Genomic DNA, 20,485 nt, shown 5'->3' on the forward strand with positions numbered 1-20,485 from the left:
AGTGCACCAAATACTAAAATGGAAAATTGTTATGTCTTTCCATTCTTTAAAATCAAGTCAGCATGTAAACATCCATCCCACTAGCTTGCAGACAGGCAGACACCAATTCTAACAGTAAATGAAATTTAGTGTCAGTCATTTTTTCCATTTAAGACTGGGTGTAGACACCTAATGGGCTGGTGGTGTGCTGTACGTATGTCAGTGTGGGGGTGTTCCTATCCTTATGGCCACATCCTTTCCAGCTGTGGCTGCTTGCCCTTCTAAACAAAACCGCTCTTTGGAACATCTGGAACCTCATGTTGATCACATTGACTTCCTAAGTCAGGTAAGTCACCCAGGGTCTCCTTTCTTGGATCAGTGTCTGGCCATATGATTGTACCTGAAATCATTAAGAGAGTCTTTTCTCTGAGAAACCTGCAGCAAGTAAAGCTGCAACTTTTGTCCTAAGACATTTCAGTGCTAACAAAAAGGTAATGTATTTGTAGGAAAAAATGTGCCTGTAGAGAAGAGACAAATGAAGAAATCTTTTTGTCGGTTACATAAAGAGCTGACATCTAGAAAATATTTTGCATTATTTTTACAGCAACGTTTATCCTTCTTCTGGTTAATACAGGTGTCTCAGTGGTGAAAGTTCAGTATGTGGACATGCGAGGAGAGTGGTGAGGCGGGAGGGTGGAATGGATTTCTCCTGGTTTTACTGTTTGGTGAAACCAGGAAGTTCCACAGATGGAATCCAGGCTTTAAATTTGCTTTAATGAGAGAAAAGGGGGTGGCGGAGGAAAGGGATAACTAACTGGGGCATGTGAGCTGAAGCTGTCTGTCTGCTGCGCTCCAGGACTCAGGCTTTTTCCAAGGACTTCAGAAAGAATGAAAGCATGTAAAAGTTGAAGAAATCTAACTGGAATACTTCAGTAGGTAGGAGAAAGCTACATAATCACATTTGTTTGCACTGGTAGAGATGGGATTTGAGGTTGTCACAAGAAAGATTGTGTTCCTTCTCTTGGTATACACAAATGGAGAGGGAAAATGTCCCCAAACCAGGGTGTGCAGGGAGATCCTGCATGTGACATGGTTATAAATTATAGGTGAAAACCAGATGCTACCCCAAAATACCCATGCTTTTGATAGTGTGCTCAAGAAGTGTATTAACGTTTGACCACGCATTTTGCTCTGGCAGCAAACACCTACAGAATGACTTTCTCTTACCTGTGTAAAACGTTGAAGCAGCTGAAGATAAAATTGGGACATTAGTTGATTAAAAAAGAAGAACCAAAACATAGTTGCAAGCAATCTTTGTGAAGCATTTAAAGAATTTGGGAGTACTGTTGATCTTTTTCTTCCTTTGAGATTTATTGTATATGTATTGGTGGGTCTCTGGAAACAAAGAAGGAAAAATGCTGGCAGTGAAGTAAGCTTTAAAATATGTATTCTTTTATACTGTTTTCTAAGGACTTTTAATAATTTTTTATACTGTTGACTCCTAAAATAGCATTAAAGTGTAAAGAAGTCTTAGATATTGCTGTCTTAGCATCTTATGTAGATTATGTGTATATATATTTATATAAAAAACTACAGATATGCATATTTAAGTAGCTTATACTAGGACCTTGTATATACTGGTTTATGTTCGTATAAGTTCTGGAATTAACATAATGCTATCTTAATATGCAGATTTGATAATGCTCTGTGACACTGCATGTTTCTGAGTAAGTTTATTTAGGCTTTGATCCATAGTATCTATGGAGCTGTATGACATGAGTTTTCCATTAAATTACTTCTTTCATTTTACTTTAGCAAATAATGAAGAATACACATAAAAAGTACCTCTGTTTATGCAGCTTGTAGTGCATGATTGGAATTTCCTATGTGAAGATAAGGCAAGATAAATGGTACAAGTAGAGAAATTAGTCTGCACACATTTTTAAATTGCAGTGTCCCTGTGTATTTAAAGAAGCTGACTGATGTCAGTAGGGAATACTAAAGGGGAAAAATAAAGAGCAAGTGGGAAATAAGTTCCCATCTGCACTCACTGTTCAGGAAGAGTCGGAAAGATTTTGCAGGTGTAGGGTATCTGACCCTATGAGCAGGGAACATTCTTGAGTCATAGGGTTGGAAGAAGCTGAAGGAGGCAGAGACTACAGCTCTTAGGAGGTATAGAAATAGTTCATAGCTCAATAGTCACCGATTATTATGTATGGTGTACAGGTAGGGGCTAGACTACTTTGGTACAAAATTCAAATATTTACATTACTGAAGAAAGTCTAGCCCCTTGCTAAAACAGCAACTGTATTTTGCTCCTCTGACTGTGGTCAGCCACATACACTCTGGAAGCATGGTGATATTGGTGCCTTTGAGTTTTTTTACAAGCTCACAGTGGTGGAAATTTTTAGAGCAGAACACCAACTAGAGGCTTTGGAAATACTGGCAGCATTTTACTTACCTGCCCTTGAATATGTATGTTTCTAGCTGCATCTATAGATCTATGTGCAATTTATTAAAACCAAACAGTTCAAGATGCTTAGTGGCATAATAACTGTGCTATCAAAGTAGGTACTGTGTAATACACTAATGAAGATTAGTAATCATGATTATTTTTAATTTTGGATACCATGAAAATATTTAATTGTCTCTCATAGTATAAGCTTTTTGCTTATTAACGTCTGAAAAAGAGGCTGATGTCATGGGGCATAGTAGTGAAAATAGATAACTGGGAATCAAATCTCTGTCAAAGTAATCAGGAAGAACTCTTAAGAGGTTCAGTAACTATCAGGAATATATACAGAAAAATTAATAAAATTCAGGACAAAATTTAATTGTGAAAGCGGCACATAAGATGACTGCAAAACATTTTTATTTGCTATAGTTTCATATATGATATACCACAGTTTCCCATATGTTAGAAGTGCTTATTAAAGAAAACTGTGATGTGCAGAGGCATGAAGAAGGTTTCCGCAATGCAGAAACCGCAGCATTGCCTTCTGTTCTTTTGAAGGACCACACGGTACCTGGAACCTCTTTTGTTGCATAGGGACCTCAGTTACATCTGGAGTCTCTGTGTTACTGCAGTACTAATAATAGTAAAGAGTGCCCGTATGTGAGAAATATCTTGAAATACAGGAAATGTGGCTTTTTGCCTCCCCACAAGAGAAGGTTCCAAAGAACCCTTCAGGAGCTACAATGGGGCTTGGTGTGGTGATACTTGGAAATGAAGTTTTGCTATTGCCTGAGGGTAGAAAATACATTCAAGCAGATAATTTCTATTCATTGCTTTTTGTTATTTACAAGATCTAGGGTAACATTACATACTGTTACCCTAAGAACCTGGAACTGAACCCTGTGCTATGATGTTAGACCATCTGTACCTTTCCACTAAATTGTCTTTGCAGATCCAAAGTATAGTTTAAAAACCTGTATAATGAATTGCTAACAGGAACATTTGATAAACAATCTAATTGGCTTGTGATTTTAATATAAAAGTATAGCTGGCTTCAAAAGAGATTAGAAGAATTTGCGGAAGTATGGTCTTCACCCAAATGCAACCTGGAAAACTTTAAACCAGTCTGTATGGGAGAAGATGCCTACATTCCTTAACTTTCCTTTTATGGTCTTTCCTTAAGCTAATGGCCATTGTCAAAGATAAGGGATTGGGCAAGATGACCTTCTGTTCTGATCACTAGTCCTTTTTTGGTGACTGGTGGGAAAGGGAAGTTTATCAAACAAAAGTGACAGAAATAAAGTGGAGCAATCTGCATGTATAGGTAGATACCCTGCCCCCAGCACATACCTTGAAGATGCTGAAGACTAGTGTGTGGATTAACCTGTTATGCTGTAGCCATCGCTTGGATAGCCTCTCCCTCTATATAGATTCAGTCCCGCATCCTTCCACAAGGGGAATTTTTCTCTGTCTGAGACTAGTTGATTCTGAGAAGGACGCTCCTGGGTTCCCACAAGCATGCCTAGGAAGCTCTCCAGTTGCTGGAAGGATGAACTAGCTTGGGTTTTGACAAGCTGTCTGATTGCTTCTGTGTGTGTTCACATACATTTCTCTCTCTGTTTCTTACAAGTTTAGGCAGTATTCATGCCAACATAATTATTAGATGGTAAGCAATGGCAGAGACACAGATGCTACAGAAATTTGTGTGCAAATCAGCTCCAAAATGAAATTCCAGATTAATTGTTCTCATCAGAATTCCAGAAGCCCTGAAACCTTTACAAAAATAAAAAAGCAGCCAAGCCAGGATCCTGGGTTTACTGAGGTTGCACTCCGTGTCGAACCCAAGCCTGGAGTATAAGTGGCTTAGGCTATCTCTTCTGATCTCATTTCAGGTTGATGTCTGCCAGCATCAACTAACAGGTTCAAAAGTTAGCCTGAGACAGATCAGTGTTTGGCTTATTCTATATTACTGGTAGCTCAACAGTGCTTTGTATAAAATTTTGGTAACAAACAGGTGGTAGCACATAAAAGTCAGTAGCCATGCATCTTCCACACCAGTATACCTCTAACATAGGCAGTATATTAAGTATGAAATTCTTAGGTAGCCCCAATGGGATGTTTTTCAGTCACTGAGCATATAAGCATAATATCTGAGTTATGCCAGCTTGCTGCATTTTATCTCGCCCTCCACAGTCACTTATTCCTCAGTCACTCCTCCTCAGTCTAATTTCCACAGAAACCTTGCTGCCAACAGGTGTGTTTTGGAGGCCTGAGGAAGAGACTACATAACAGCGTTTGAACGGCATTACCTCTGATAAGCACATCCACGGGAAAAATACAACATGGACAGCATCTCTGCCAACCTATTCTTTCCCCTAGAATAGGAAGAGATATGCTCTCAGTTGACAGAGAACCAGCTACAAAGGGCTGGTGAGAGGAGTGACTTTGCCTAGCTGAAATGCAGCGGTGGAATCTTTTACTTGTCTGTTTTAAATACTTGAATAACCAAAGGTCATAGAATAAATGAGCACTATACCTGGTTTTCTTGTCTTTCCTGCTGAACATACCCAAGCCAACCTGATTCTCTGCTACTCATGTCACCATGCAGAAGCATTTGGCCTTTATATTCATAAATTTTACCAAAAATCTTTTCTTCCACCTGCTGACATCAGCTGTGTGCTACACAGCCCAGCTTTGATCTTGGACAGAATGTGAGGGTGGAACTAGGAAAAGAGCAGCTGGAACTAGTCAGAAAAGAAAGAAAACTTAGCTCCAAAGAAAAACAACATATGAAATCTTTTCCTATTCATCCTTTTTTGCATGCTTGGCCTCCAAGGCTCTGGTTTATTATTTCTTTTTATTCTTTAAGCTATTTAGTATTCATATGTTCTAGAAATTAAAGTTTTTCAAAACTGTTTTGTTCTCACTTGTTTAGTGCACTTAAGCTCAGCATGGCTTAATTTTGTACTTTCTTGCAGAGAGATTTTCATTCCCATTTCCCACAGTATTGAGTTGTGGCACTTTTATATGGCAAGTGTCTTCATTACTGGCCAACTGGCATATTTAATTTGTAAATGAATACTTGTTCTTCTCTACATGTATTGTATGTAGATACCACCACCAAATTTTTCTTTTAAATTGATGTGTGGGTGAGAAATTTCAAGGCTGGAGGGGAATCTTAGGAGCATAACTCCCATTAATCTTGCACTGTGAATAGCTTGCTTTTAGCTGGATTTTGGATCGTGGTACATATAGCTGTGTGAATCAGAACAAAGCATGATTGTGAGAGCAGAGCAGTGAACAGTTCATTTTGGTTATATGCTGTACATCAGTGTCAAACTCTAACAACTCTGTGTTCAAAGCCTGTATGTTAAAAGCTGAGGGAAGAAAATATGAATTTAAAGTGCTGCTTTAAATTGCACACAACTAGAAAGCCTCCATGTCGTTAATAAAATGCACTTATCCATTCCTCCACAATTAAAAAAATCTCTTTCTGAGGAAATTATGCTTTGTATTTCTTACTGTCTTTGTTTGTTTTTTTCTAGGGAGGTTTTCAAAATGGATGACTGGAAACCACTTCTTGTTCTCTTTGTTTCCACCCTCTGCTCTATAGATGCACAGCAGACTGGTAATACACTAAAGAAATGACTCTTCTTCAAGTTGATAGCAAAACTAATTTTTTCCATTTATACCCAGTGCCAGAGAGAGATGAAGAATTGATGACAGTTTATTCTTTGTATAACTAGGGGTAACGTGGTGTGTTTTTATACATATATTTAAACTAGGATAGGAGAGTTGTCCTAAAAAAATGCAAAATTAAATGCAACGCCTTATTAAAGTTTGCATGCTGATGTTCCATATTTTAAAAAGCAATGAAAAATTCTTACAATTGTAAGACCACCAAAAGCAAGATAAGTCACAGGATTTAGCATTTTCAAATTTGGTATCACACTCTCAATTACAAAGCAAAAGTTTCCTGAAGGTCTTGTGATGTCGTTTACATTAGTGTTACTGTCATGTAACGTGACTGAAAACAATGGGGCTACTTTTGAGTTAGGTTGCAGTTCAGGATGACATCACTGTTCTTTTTAACACATTTCAGTGTCTGCATTGAAGTCAGCGAGGTTTAATTGTTAGAATAAGAGGGTAAGCTTATGTTCAGTGTTCTCTGAAGCTGAGCCTTAATGTATTGCAAAGAAATTAATGGTCAGATTCACACATTCTATGAAGTACATTCAGTTTCACCTTGTTGGAACTGGTGGAGTCTTTTTTTAGAAAATGTTTTGTTTTGATGTCATTGAACAGTTGAATAGAGAGTTATTTCTTGATTAAGCTATGCTTTTGGTAACTCTTAATTCTCCAAAAACCTGGTTCAGAAATTGAACATTCTAGGAGCTACAAAACTGAAGGGAAATAATATTTTCCCTTTCAATACATTTGCTGAACAGCAAAATTCACAGAAAATGTATTTTCCCTGTTTCTTTAAGGACTGTTATTGTTGAATGGTGAAAGGGAGAGCGATATAAAAGAGACATGGTAGCAAAACTAAAATCTGAGTGAAAAATCGGTGTTTAAAACAGTGATGAATGTTTAAAATGTAGTGTAGTTATAATTTAAAAAGGAAATTTTTTATGCTTTTGCAGAGGTCAGTGTGGATACCTCCACTAGTTTTTCTCAATGAAGAGAAAAGGTCAGGGGTTAGAATTTATGCTGATAGTTAGGTACTTGGCTTTAATCCCCTTCTCCATCACTGTTACACTGAAGGATGCATTTAGGTCCAGTTTCATTTGTCTTGCATCTGATATGCCCTCCAGATACATATATCTTTTTTCACTGACTGTAAGTGAAGTTAGAATCAATTTGTTCATGTTCTGGTGCCTCCTCTGATATTCAGAGGGACTGTCTTTGCTTTGCATCAGCTCCTCATGGAGTTGTTATGAAGGTAGGTGTATTCTGAAGTGCTCAAATAGGTTGAGTTCTTGGATGCAACCTAGATTCCAGTAGTGATGTAGAAGACACTAATGGAGTTAATGGAGTATCAAAAGAATGGAATGGTAAAGCATGCAGTCTCACTCCCACAGTCAGAAGTAGAGAATTCGGTGGAAGGAGGATGAAACTTTTATCTACATAAATACTGTCAGATGTAGAATTTCTTAAGACACTTTTCTTAGGACTTTTTTTGCAGGGTTAGTTTCACTAGAAGTCTTTAATTTGTCAAAATACAGCATTATAGCAATTATATAGCGTGCTTAATGGTATGCTGTAGACTTAAAACTTCAGTCTAAACTTAAAATTGTAGAGATCAATGAAAAGGTTGTCATTTTAGTTTAGCTTACGTTCAAAGCCAGGTCTGGGTGTACTTTTCCCCCTTCTGTGCAGCATTTGCAATACAATATCCTGATGTTGTTTTCCTTGTTGACTCCACTGAGAACATGAGCCCTTCAACCTTTGGGAAAGTAAAACATTTCATCTCCCAAATAGTCAGCTAGATGTTGGGCCTAACAAATATAAGACTGGCTTAGCCCAGTTTAGTGACATAGGAGAGGTGGAGTTTTTACTGAACACATATGAAAATAAAGAAGAGGTGCTTGACCACATTCAGCACAGCATTGCATTTATTGGAGGCTCATTGAGGACGGGAAGTGCCGTGAAGTTTTTGCAGGAAACCTTTTTCATGGATGGTGCTGGAAGCCAGCTCAGCGAAGGCACTCCACATGTTGTAGTGGTCATCACACCCTCTGGATCCAGAGACAGTATCATGGAGGCAGCCTAGAAGTTGAGAGATAAGGGTAAAGTTGTCTCAGCTGATGTTGTATTCTTTGATATGGAAGAAGAAAATGTGAGAGTCTCCTCTAGCACAGTTTCCCAGACTTATGAAGGGGAGAACATTGACTCTCTCCATCAAAATGTTGTCAGTGATATGGAAGCCTCGCTTCAGAAGCTTTATGACCTTGGTCCAAATGTGTCAGCTGGTATGAGGTATCACCAGAGCAAAACCAGCAGCCTGAGTAGCTTCTAACTCACTGGTAATCCAGAATATCTTCTCAGGTGACTGTGAGGGAAGATCAGAGTGCAAATGGCTGGCAGCTGTGCTTTTACAGAGGTACTATAGGGACAAAATATTTACCACCTTTGGCTGTGTGGTGGCAATACTTGCCTATGCACAGTTTGTTCTAATTACCTGCATTAACCAAGGGGAGCTGAACAGTGGTTTAGAGGGGTTGGCTGGTGTGGAATTGCCTGTTCTGACAGGACAATTTTGCTTGATTATTTTTTAAAATTTTTTATTTTTTTAGAAAATGGCCATAGGAGAGATTGTATTTAACTACAGAATAACTTTCCTAACATCCTTGGGTGTCCTGATTAACAGTCACTCTGCAGGAGAGTGGGAAAAGCATTTGTCTTGCAGACTTTCCTGTAGTGTGGCCAAGGGGCCAGTTAAGGTATGGTGCTTATCATCAGGGTAAGAGCTGCCCTGCTTAGAACAAGGCTCAGGGGTCAGGCTCAGGCACTGGAGGTCACAGTCAGAGGTCAGGGTTAAGGGTCAGGGTCAGGCTTAGGGGCTAGGGGTCCCATAGCCCCCATGTAGTGCGTAGATCCTCTAGTGTTACAGACCTGCAGTTCAAAGATGTATAGTGACTCATAGTAGTTAATGACTCAGTGGTTGAGGTGGATAAAGTTCAGTTTGGTGTTTTGGTCTGTAGCTTCAAGTGGGAGATGCATTTCTCACTGAATTCATCCTCCCTTGAGTCTCAGAGTAGAGGAGCAGAGAAGCCTCTGCCAGGCCAGCCCTTCACAGCAAGGGCTTTGAGCTTTGCCAGGCAGAGATTTGGTGGGCGTGCATCTTCCCTTGCTGCCACCAGGATCCTTATTCTTACTAGTGAATGAACTGTACCACTGGGTAAAGCCAACCTTCCCATGGCCATAAAAGCTTTGAAAGGAGGTGGAATCAACGTAACTGCTGTTAGAGTGAACAAAGCAAGCAGAACAGAACTTAAAGAGATTACTCTGAAGGTCAAGAAAGATTACTCTTTGCACCGGGCTGTGATGCACTGCCAATAAAAATGCTAGGGAACCCTGCTTTTGCAATGAAAATGACTTGCCAGAATTCTCTCCACTTCAGGGTTACCAACATGCTGTCTTTCTCCACAGCAGTCATGCAGTTCAAGCATTTTTTTCCTCACAATGGCCCTTCAGGTAGCAAGAGCATGAGTGTGGTGAGTGGGGTAGTTAGTCTGACTTACCGCTAGGTAATGTCTGGCCTCCCTCAGCTGAGGGTTTGTATTTTGTTACAAACTCTGTCTTGTTATGATTCTCCCAGCTGTTCTTCTAGATGATATGTAAAGATCTGTGATTTCTTCTGCAAGTTAATAGTGGAAAAGGATGGATTTTATCTATGCATGGAAGGTCTCTGGGTTGAGGTAGGAGAGGTCATGGGCTGGCCTTGCACGGCCTTACTGTGAACAGCTGCTGTGACTAACTGCCGGGAACAAGGACAAGAGTAAACACTGCCAAGGTTATGTTCCTCACTAGTTGGGTTTTTTGTCTGTTTGTTTATTTTTCCCTAAGTTTGCAGCAGGCAAGTGACAGATCTGGTATTCCTGATAGACAGATCAGAAAGCATATCAAAATAACTTATCTATCATGAAGACCTTCATGGTGGAAGTTGTGGACAGCTTTGTTATTTCTAGAGACAAAGTACATGTTGGAATAGTCCAGCACAGCCAAGAGCCCCAGAAAGAATTTTCTCTTAATGAGTTCTATACTAACACCATAATAAAGGAACAGATCAACAGAATCGAGCAATTGCAGTCTTCTGTGTTCACTAGCAAAGGGCTGGGGCTTGTCCAGAGCCTTTTCCAGCCTGCCGATGGAGGCTGCAAGAGCTGGGGAGTCTCACAGAACCTTGTGAATACAGGTGGCTACTCTGCTGACATGGTGGAGGATGCAGCAGTGGCTTTGAGAGGTGATGGGATCCATGTCTTTGCAGTTGACATAGGGATTATAAATTCCTTTGAGCTGCTTTTAATAGCTGGTGATGCAAGGAGAGTGTTCCCAGTGGAAAACCTTGATGCACTGAAAACCATCAAGAGGAGTATTTTTCAATCAGGTCTGTGAATCCAAACGTTTCCCTGGCCAGGGTAACTAACAAATGTTTTGTTGGGTATATAATGGTGAATATCCACAAGGCTACATGTGGTCCCTGATTAAAGTACCTGAGCTAGCTGGACAGCAATGCAACTGTTTTACCAAAGAATACTGCTCAGGTTACTCAGTCTTGCAACTTTCTAGACTTGTACCTTGCTTCAGTCAAGAACTGTTACACTCTTTGCTATGGTAGATAGCTTCTGAGGTAAGACAGTGCTTCACATCCAGTATTCATATTCATAGCTCCTCAGTGTCTGAAAGGAGCCAGAGCAGATATGTCCAAGGTATCCTAATCAAAAGAGAGTAACAGACATTTCCATGATATTTAAAAAAGAGCCTTCCAAAAACCTAACTTTGTCATCTACAGCTGACCATACTGCTTCAGTGGGATTGTCACAAGTGTTGACAAAACTTAAGTCTCACAGAGGCACTGTGGAGAGGGGGTGTGAGAAAATCTGTCCTTGGATATGTGGGAGGTATTGGCAAGGTGCGAGCAGCAAATCCACAGTAATGCTGAGATGCTACCCAAAGGCTTTCCCTATATATGAGACATCAGGTGGTGTCTCTTACTACATCTTCTTGCTAGCAACAGTAGTTTGGATGCCACACAACCTGAGAAGCTCCCAGCCCCAAAGAAAATAAAGGTTCAGTATTGCCTTTGATTGATGTAGCAACTTTTATCAGATGTCAGATGCTGGTTTTGATTCTGAGTTTATTCCGACTTGGTGTTGCAGTATCAGTCACCTTGTCATGTGGGAAGATTGAAGCAGAAAACATACACAATTGCTCTTTAAAATGACATATTCATGCCGGATATGTTCTAATATGATACTGTAGATGTGTTTGTTAAGTTGCAAAAAGAAAAATGTAGTGAATGGCAAATCAAAAGCTGAGCTCTTCCTCTGCTGAAGGTGAGGGGGCCCTACTGTGGTGTGACTGGATGGCATTGATTGGGGATAGCAGGAGGTGACAGTTCTGGAGCAGTTCTTCTCTCTGTGCCCATCCTTACAGGGACTGTGTCTGCCCTTTAAAGCTCCTTGTTGTCTTCCCTGTGTTTTCACCATATAGGTGATGTTTTATACATCTTGGATACATGCTCACTGTTCTCTTTGTTATGCCATAAAATCGATTCAACCCAGTTCTCTGGGTTTCATTCCCTTAGTGACCAGAAACTTACTGTGGGAAACGAACACTGGGATGACCACACTGCTTGTCTAAGGCTTTTTGTAACAACAGCTGAACAAATAGGTAACTTTGCCTCTCCTGCACTCTGGGCTCATGAGATCTTAAACATCCTAAAACTGGCTGGTGTTTACTGGGGTGCTGGGGGCCAAAATGAAGAGCTGAGCCTCCCCTCCTAAAGCCAGAAGCTACTCTCTGTGTGAATTATACCTGCTCGAGTGGTTTTCAGAGCGGAGGACAGCTGGGCCTGTTTCAGTATGAGCTCTGCATCCCCACCCCCTCTTTTTCCCATCAAGAGCTGAGCAAACCTCTAGCTGAAAAGGCATCCCCCTGCTCCTGAGAGCAGAGAATGAGAGAGGGCTGCTGTGGAAGTGGAGTGCACTGCCATGGAACAGCGTGACGGTGGCTGATGCAGTAGCACCTCCTGGTGTTTCATGGCCAGAGAACAGGGAGATTTAACGGGAGATACAGCAGTAAACTATATCTATACAGGCACGCTTGTTTAGAGAGAGAGAAGTTAAGGAAAGCATATTGCTTTGATCTCACCGATGCGTGTATTTATTGTTAAGTTCTGCATAAATTTGTCTCATAAAGCAAGATCAACTTCCTGTGAAGCCTGTTTTATCTTTTTCTGTCATCTGTTTTCCTATATTTGCTGACCTTTTCTGTAATAAATCTATTAATTCCCCTTTCTCTAGTCACCTTCTCTTAAACTGCCAGATTTTTCAGATTTAAAAAACTGTATTCAAAGTATGGAACATCAACAGAGGAAAAAGATACCTTTGCAGAAGTTAAGATGGGGCAGTTTAGCAATGTGGATGTGTGTGGGAGAACAGGTGATTAGAAAGAGGTTAGCTGCATGGAGGTGTTTACCCCTGCAAATTAATAGACATTGTCAACAGAGTATCGAGTACCTACCAGAAGCTGTTGTACACAGTCTCACGCACAAGACAGTAGCACAAAAGGGAATGCTTTACTGCTGTTTTGGTATTATTGCTGGTACACTGGGGAGTTGGCAGGGAATGTTTTAAGACCTAGGCAGTGTGGATGACCAATTGTCAGGGCTAAACTGCTAACTCCAGGGTTGCACTTTGCACTGCCTCCAAACTATGTGATTAAAAAGCCCCAGATGTTAGAAAAATCTCATTGTGAAAACTTACTGTGTGTGGGCTGGACATCAACACATACTGGAAGAAATAGCTAATAAAATTTATGTTCATGGAGATGTTTAATTGGAACCATCCTGCACAATTAGAGAAGTGTTGTTCCCTGAACTAATGATGGTCTTTGTATCATGGATGTTCTGTCAAAATCAGCCTCATGACCTGGCTAAGGGGCATGACTGAGGGGGGTGTGTGCAGACATACATGTGTGTGTAGATATATTTAACGGTTTAAGAGAAATTTTTTCTTGTTGCAGACTAAGCAGAAAAGCTGTATAGATTTCCTATGTTGCTCTGAGGCCTGAATGTCGGATTTTTTAGCCATAAAAGCTCATTCAACGTCAGCTTTTACATTTAAAGATTTTCATGCTGCTTACCAGCAAATCACACCCTCTAGGGGGCAGTTTGTACTGCAAGTGAAAATACTGAAACGGAACGATGGCCACTCTGAGATAAAATTATTTATGGATGTATTTGGTTAGAGCTGAACACGTTAATCTTTTTCATGAGTGAGGGAAAACCTGGAAAACTGTAACGAAGCTTATATCAAATAATGGTCTACAGGAATTAACCCAAACTAGCAAACATGGAAAACAACCTTGTGTTTAAGTGTTTCAGAGTCAGTAGGTGAAGAAGGAACAAAATTAGGGAGAGTACTGTTTTACAGATAAAATTGCATGCCTCTGACTTCCTTGCAGAGATACAACAATGGATGATAATTCATCTGGGGGCACAGAATAAGATTGAGCATGACACATGAAGAATCAAGGTACAGAAGAAATAAGCTAAGTGGTTTAGCTGCTTAATGAAGGCAAGATGATTGGGGAGGGGGGAGGAATTAACCACATCACAGTATTTGCTGTTATTATCAGGAGCTATGCAAGCAATTCCCTAACTGAGGTAGCCCTCACCTTACAGCAGCTTTATTCACAGTGGATATATGACATTGCATGTAGGCAATGCTGCCTCTTTCTCTCATGTTTGTTTCTTTGGCCTGTTGTTCTACATTTGTATGTATCATCTGGTCTTGTGACAAAGTGATAAAGCACGGTAAGCCATCAAGCTTCCCATTGCAATTGGAATATGTGTTGCACATTCTCAGTTGGTAGCAAAGCTCATGGAAATATTTGCAAGTTTAGGCCCTTTGAGGACATTTGACAGCTGGAGAACAGTGACCTGTTCTGCAGTTTGCGTATGTACACACGTCTAGTAACGTAGTCCTTAGTATCTGCAAATCTGAAACTGGTGGGCTGATGGTATTTTATGTTTATGGAAAACATCTCTCACTGATTCTGACTTCTGGTTTTAAATCTACCATATTGAATCTTGGTCCACTCCCATGATTCTTACAAAAGACAAGATCATAAATAGAGTATGTTTATAGTTTCTTGTTTCTTTTACTTTTTTCAGATTGTGACATAGATCTTTCTGTAGCAATTGATATTTCAAGGCGTATGCAGCCGGCATCCACAGTGCTTCTGAAACAGAAATTGCAAGCATTCCTCCCCAAGCTTTTACTCCAGATGAAATTGCTGCCAAATACCAGCTGTAATGCTGGTTCTCCAGTCAACATTAGATTCAAGTTCCAAGTATTGACACAGACCAGACAATTCATCTTTGACTCTGATTTTGAAGACTATAATGAAGAGATCATCCAGAGGTTCTTAGATGCACAGGCTACTGTGGACACCTACCTGAATGCAGACTTCTTCCAGGCACTTGAGGAGAAGTTCTTTAGTGTGACCTTTGCTAAAGTTAAGGTAACTTAATGGTATGAAGATATATGTTGGAAAAATTATGCAGTTTGATGTTTACAGACCCTGATGCTGAGTGCTTCAGGGAGACAAAAAGTGAGTTCAGGAACCGGTGAATCCAATAAGCAGAATCACAGAATGGTTGAGGTTGGAAGGAACCTCTGGAAGTCACCTTGTCCTCCGTACTCAAGGAGGGTCAGCTAGAGCAGGCTACCCAGGAATGTGTCCAGATGGCTTTTGAGTATATTCAAGAATGGAGACTCCACAACCTCTCTAGGGAACATGTGCCAGTGCTCAGTCACCCTCATGGTAAAAACGTGTTTGTTTATGGTTATATAAAACCTCCTGTTCTGTCATTCACCCTGATATAACTGCATATATCAGGCCTGATTCCCTAGGCACTCCTGCAGTGAGCTGGTATCCAGAACATTTGGGTTAATACATATGATCATGAGTATTCATACAGAAAACCTTCTTACATCTACCACGGAATGTACTTTGAGTAGTGGAAACAGTTCTCCTTTAGAAACTCTAAATCCTGATCCCAAATCTCTGTCCAGAATAATGACAGCACTAAGCAGAAGGCACAGAAACCATCATCCAAGAAATTTGTTTACAGAATTTTATTTGTGTAGTTAATTTGTCAGATAATTTCAAATAACAAAGCTGAGTTCTGCTCATGGATAACCAAGGATCAGGAAAATAGACGCTGCAGTTAATTCATCCTTCTTGAAGTGGGGTGAAGGGAGAAGCATAAGGCTTGATCTAATGCCTTCTGAAGTGAATGGGGAATCTTTCCCCTTAGGTGAAAGAAAGTTAGATCTCACCGGAGTGTTTCAGGGTCATTGCCCTGACAGTTTATTCTTAATAAGACACTGACTCAGTAAACGCTGAGCATGTTCTGTAGTAGTTGTTTGAATATTATCACTTATTAAGGTCTCCATGCAGGAAGACCTTCCTACTGAGGAAGGACAAGTTAGCCCTTGCAAAATATGAGGGGTTTCCTCTGTGAACCTTATTTTAATTTTTAGAAGATGTTAGTTTTAATCTGGTAGGGAGCAAGAAAGTCGCATTGTTATGAGTTCCCCTGCTTTCAGATGAAAGTTGGTAATCTGTTTTTTACTGCATTTGCATAGATATGGCTTACCAATTCAGGTTGTAATTTGGTGCATATTTAATAATAATTTTTCCCCCAAATTTCTTAAAATGTCATTTTATTCTGAACGGGGAACATGACCATGTACGATTTTGATTCTTTTGGGCCTTAGTAGAGAGAACTTGTTTGACATAACATAAAAGTAGTGCTTTTTTTTTTTTTTTCTTCTAATTGCCAATTCTGTTAGATCCCTGAGGAAGATTAGAGTTAAGCAAGGCTTCTTTCTGCATTATTACTGGAAATAAATAAGCTGCATATCTCAACACTTTACCAGTGGATTAATATTCCTTTCTGATGTTGTTTATGTGTAAATTGAAAATACAAGACTTTATCATGCATATGAAATCACAATTTAATCTTCCTAGGATCCTGAGCAGTAACATGCTTGTTCTGTAAAGATTATTAGTTATAAACCTCATCAGGTATAGTGATTCTCTGTTGTTTGCATTTCTTCTTTTCTTTATTATTTATTTTTCAGCAGAAGAGTTAGACCAGCATGTTTGACAAAGCAAGACTCAGATGTCTTCCAACAAGTGTTTTATATAAATAAAAGCTTTGTAAACATATACAATGCTGCCCACACTAACACCCCACATTCCCTTCCCCCCACCATGTTTTTAAAATGAAAAAATTGCCAGAAAAGAAGCATCAAGCCCAGATCTGCAATGTTGTTTCTAACAGTCTGTGATGTGTTTGACCATTTATGGTCCAGCTCTCCACTGTATCACACTCTGCTTGAGCAAATGTAGAATCAATACCAGGGCATCCATATTGGATGTTTGGGAACTTTCCACCACCAAAACCAGTTAACTCTGCCCACTTTTAAATTCTGGTCTCCTTGCTGCTTTAGAACAGAAGTGGGATAATTGATTTGGCAGTCACTTCATTTGCCTTTGTCACCGGTGAAAAGATTTACCTTAACAGAAGTGACAGAGTTCTCATTGGTTGAAGCTGTGCATTGTATAGGGAATGTAAAATAAGAAGGATGGGAGGGAAGGAGCTCTAGCTGTGCTTGTCCACTTGTGTGTCAGAGGGTTTAGGAGGACTTAAAATCATTATCACTGGGGACAGGAGAGAGTCTGAACAATTAAGTGCAGCCTCTTTCTGAGAAACCTAATCCACTGGATGAGCAAGGCCTGAGAAGATTTCTGCTGGTTTGAAGGGGGAAGCTGAGGAGAGAAATGGGAAAAGACTGGTAGCTTGAAGGGGAACTGTGAGAAATTGTACTTTCCTCAGCCTTAAAAGAGGCTTAACTATAGCTCTTTGGCCTGAAAAGGTGGGAATGAAGCCAATACAAAGGTTCAGGATTAGTGTCCTTGTGTGAGCTAAGCCTTATGTGTCCTAACAAGGAAAAATATGGCAGAGAGTGGAGTAGGGTGATGCACGGCCGATGTAGAAAGGGCAAGGGGACATAAGCATCTGTGGGGAGGGAGGATTGGACCCAGAGAGGATGCACTTCCTGCTGTGGCTCGGTTGACAGCCAACTGGAGCTGCTCTTGCAGAAAAGAAAATTTTTGTTTGCTCTAAATTCTTCTCCACATTCACATATAGGAGAACTCTTCTGACATCAGAGAAAGCTCTTCAGTGGATAAGTCACAGCAGAATTGGCCTTCTACCTAGCATACTAAGGTGATGACAGAGACAACTGATAGCAATGCTATGAACTGGTCAGCAAGACAAATCCCTCAAATGAGAATGCTGTCAGGGAAGAGAGGTTTTTGTGTTCTGTTCTCCTTGCTCCTCAGCACTTTTTCCAGCCCACGTTTCAGATGTACCATGGTATAGTGCAATTTGACCACCACATAGTCCATTTTCAAGGCAAACTGTACTTTTTTGTCTCTTCCCAATTGACTTGACATTACTCCCTTTCCTGACAGGTTCTGTTAGTATTTTCAGATGGGCTGGATGATTCACTGGAAGATCTCAGAAAAGCAGCTGACTCGCTTCGCCTTAAAGGTATTGCAATACCGCACTGATCTCCAGCCTCCTACTACCAATGTCCCAATGTATTGCTTCCATGCTGCAACTTTTCCACATAACATTACCTCTCCACGCTCATATGCCACTCCTCAGGAGTCACTGGGAGAGTGTTTGCTTCTCTATGTGAACCAGTGTACAAGATGGCTTGACACTGTTTGGCAGATGATGCCAGAAACATGCCTAGGGGTGCAGAGGGCCTGGGATGGTTCTGGTTTCTGCAGTCCAGATCCAGCAGCTGGGGCAGTTCGGGACAGCCCCACTCACTGATGAGCACAGCACCAGAGGTTAGACCCAACTCTGACTTCTGCAGGAGAAAACAGTTTTACATTTCTGTTTGGGCACTGAGTAGCAGCCTGGTCTGACAAATGGGGAGAGAATTTGATTGGAAAATTACTGGTCTGTTTTTTTCTCTTGTACATTGTTCTCAATAGCCTGATTTGTTTTAACAAACTGTGCTGAAGCCATGAAATGTAAGTCTTTCAGAGATCTGCTGTTATTCACAATGATACTGTTGGTTAAATAACATAGTTCAGGCATTCACCACTTTAAATCTATGCTTACATTGAAGGTCTTGATGCGCTTCTATTAGTTGGCCTGGACAATACACAGAACTTGACTGAACTTCGGGAAATAGAGTTTGGCAGAGGGTTTGGATACAACGAACCTCTGAGTATTGGGTTTGCAGAGATTGCAAACATCTTGCAGAGAAACCTTGTAAGTCCTTCTGTGATATAAACTAAAGGGGGAAAAAAATCAGTCTTTGTTTTATGATTAATATACATAAATGAAATGCTTCTTGGCTTTTCAGGATACTGTTGCAGAAAGGAAATGCTGTAAAGTTGTTTGTAAATGCCTTGGAGAAAATGGTGATCATGGTGGCCAGGGAAGTCCTGGAATGAAGGTAGGAGAGCTAAGATAGACATTACTTAAGATTTGCTTTATTTTTCAAAGTGTTTTCATTTTTTGTAATGTTTCAGAGCATACATGCGTGTGCCCGTGACCTTTGCTGTTAGGAAAGATGAAGGAGAAACATGAAATGTGATCGTTTCTCTGTTGCATGTTCCTATTACAAAAGTATTTTCGTCGTGAAAATCATTCGTACATATAAAAATCATTAAGCACTCTGCTTCACCAATTCAGTAGAAAATGGAGAGGGATTAAAAAAATTAAGTCTGATTAACCAAGAAGCTTATTAGCCATTGTGAATGAGAAACTTCCAGCCGACAAGCTAAGAGTAGAAAATAATCCTTCTTTACTACGTGTGAGCCTTATCCTTTTCTGCCTCTGGTTATTCCAAATATCATCTTCTATATGTTTCTTCTTACCCAATACAGTACTAATTTACATTATTTCCTTTAAAATTTTATACTGTTTTAAGCCTTTCGAATATTACAGATATTGCCACTTCTACAGCATCCTAGTTTTTATTTTATTAAGGTTTCTAGTATATGTAGTCTCCATTTGACTACTATTCATTCCATCGTTTCTACTTATTCCAGTAACATACTAAGTAGATTACATCTGTAGTTCACACTCTTCAGTTATGTGCTTGCAGTTAAATGAAATTTTGATTATCTCTTAGCAAAAGTATAATCTTCTAACATTTATTTATAAACCAATTTACTGATTTCTTCCATTTCTCTTGTTGGTTTTCTTACACTTTTCTGTTTTACTAAAATGTCTAGATTAACATGCTTAGACAAAACAGTGTTCAGAATATAGACATAGTTGTTTTGCAGGTGGGCAGGCATGATGCCTAGGTTGTACAGCCTCCAATTGTAAAAGCATGTTTTTGCAGCACAAATTCATGTCTTATTTTTGTTCATTTTCATTCCTAGAAATTCCATTTGTTCTACATTTGCTCTGTTCAAGTTTTTGCCCTGAGGGTATGGGTTTGCATGACTTCAAATACAAAGTTGCAATATTCCTAAAAGTCTTTGTAGGATATTGCAATATCTTTGTTCTAACAAGTTTTCAATTCCTTATTTTTTTCATTGCATCTTAGAATTTCATTACTGTATAATGCTTCCTTTTCCAAATCACTAAGGAAGACATTTAATGTGACTAAATATCCCAATGAGCTTTGTTAACCCATCAGGTAGTTTCCTGAAATAGCATACAGAAATTTTATATTGAACATTGTTGTGGTTTGAGGTTTTTTTGTTTTGTTTTCTTTCACAGCCATGTCAAGTATGTAGGACTGTGCAGAGTGTCTGTGTAAATGTAGTTGATGGAGCCTACCCTCCTCAGCATAGCCAGGTCTAATTTTCAGAAAATGTTTTCTATCTCCATGTGCAGAGTAATCTGATAGAAAGTAACCCTGTGTGCTTGGAGAACAGTGTTACTTATCTCTTAAGTTCCTGTTTTTCAGGGAAGTACAGGTTACAGAGGATCTCCTGGCCATCCTGGTGAGGAAGGTGGGATTGTAAGTAAACATTATTCCTTCCTGCTAAAATGATGTTGGTTGGTGCCTGAACCTGTCTGCACTTACTCATTTACTCAGTGCTCATTGATGTCTTTAAGCAACATGTATCTGAAAGTAAATATATAGACTTGATTCTCTATGCATCTGCACCTCACCATAGTTAGTAATAACTTCTAATGCAGAAACAGAATCAATTAGAAAGAATCACACAACAGCATTTTATGTGGCATATTCATGGCTAACT

At 39.8% G+C, this 20,485-nt stretch overlaps 1 protein-coding gene and 1 pseudogene across 2 annotated transcripts in view; both read left to right on the forward strand.

Moving 5' to 3' along the window:
- The first annotated feature begins 5,838 nt into the window (after positions 1–5,838).
- The window catches only part of LOC141929874 (collagen alpha-4(VI) chain-like), a 45,803-nt gene continuing 31,156 nt past the window's right edge, over positions 5,839–20,485 (forward strand). Inside the window, exons 1-6 of one of the 2 annotated variants that reach the window (XM_074839882.1) lie at positions 5,839–6,062; positions 14,337–14,686; positions 17,714–17,792; positions 18,385–18,530; positions 18,625–18,717; positions 20,188–20,241. In XM_074839882.1, coding sequence (XP_074695983.1) covers positions 5,888–6,062; positions 14,337–14,686; positions 17,714–17,792; positions 18,385–18,530; positions 18,625–18,717; positions 20,188–20,241 — 897 coding nt within the window. In that variant the 5' untranslated portion in view covers positions 5,839–5,887. Of the gene's footprint in view, positions 6,063–13,657; positions 13,696–14,336; positions 14,687–17,713; positions 17,793–18,384; positions 18,531–18,624; positions 18,718–20,187; positions 20,242–20,485 lie in introns of those variants that run through there. The other variant, XM_074839891.1, reaches the window with a different exon arrangement.
- Positions 6,307–8,453, forward strand: LOC141932411 (collagen alpha-4(VI) chain-like; annotated as a pseudogene).

This window comes from Strix aluco, chromosome 1 (assembly GCF_031877795.1).
Source record: "Strix aluco isolate bStrAlu1 chromosome 1, bStrAlu1.hap1, whole genome shotgun sequence".
Taxonomy (NCBI): Eukaryota; Metazoa; Chordata; class Aves; order Strigiformes; family Strigidae; genus Strix; species Strix aluco.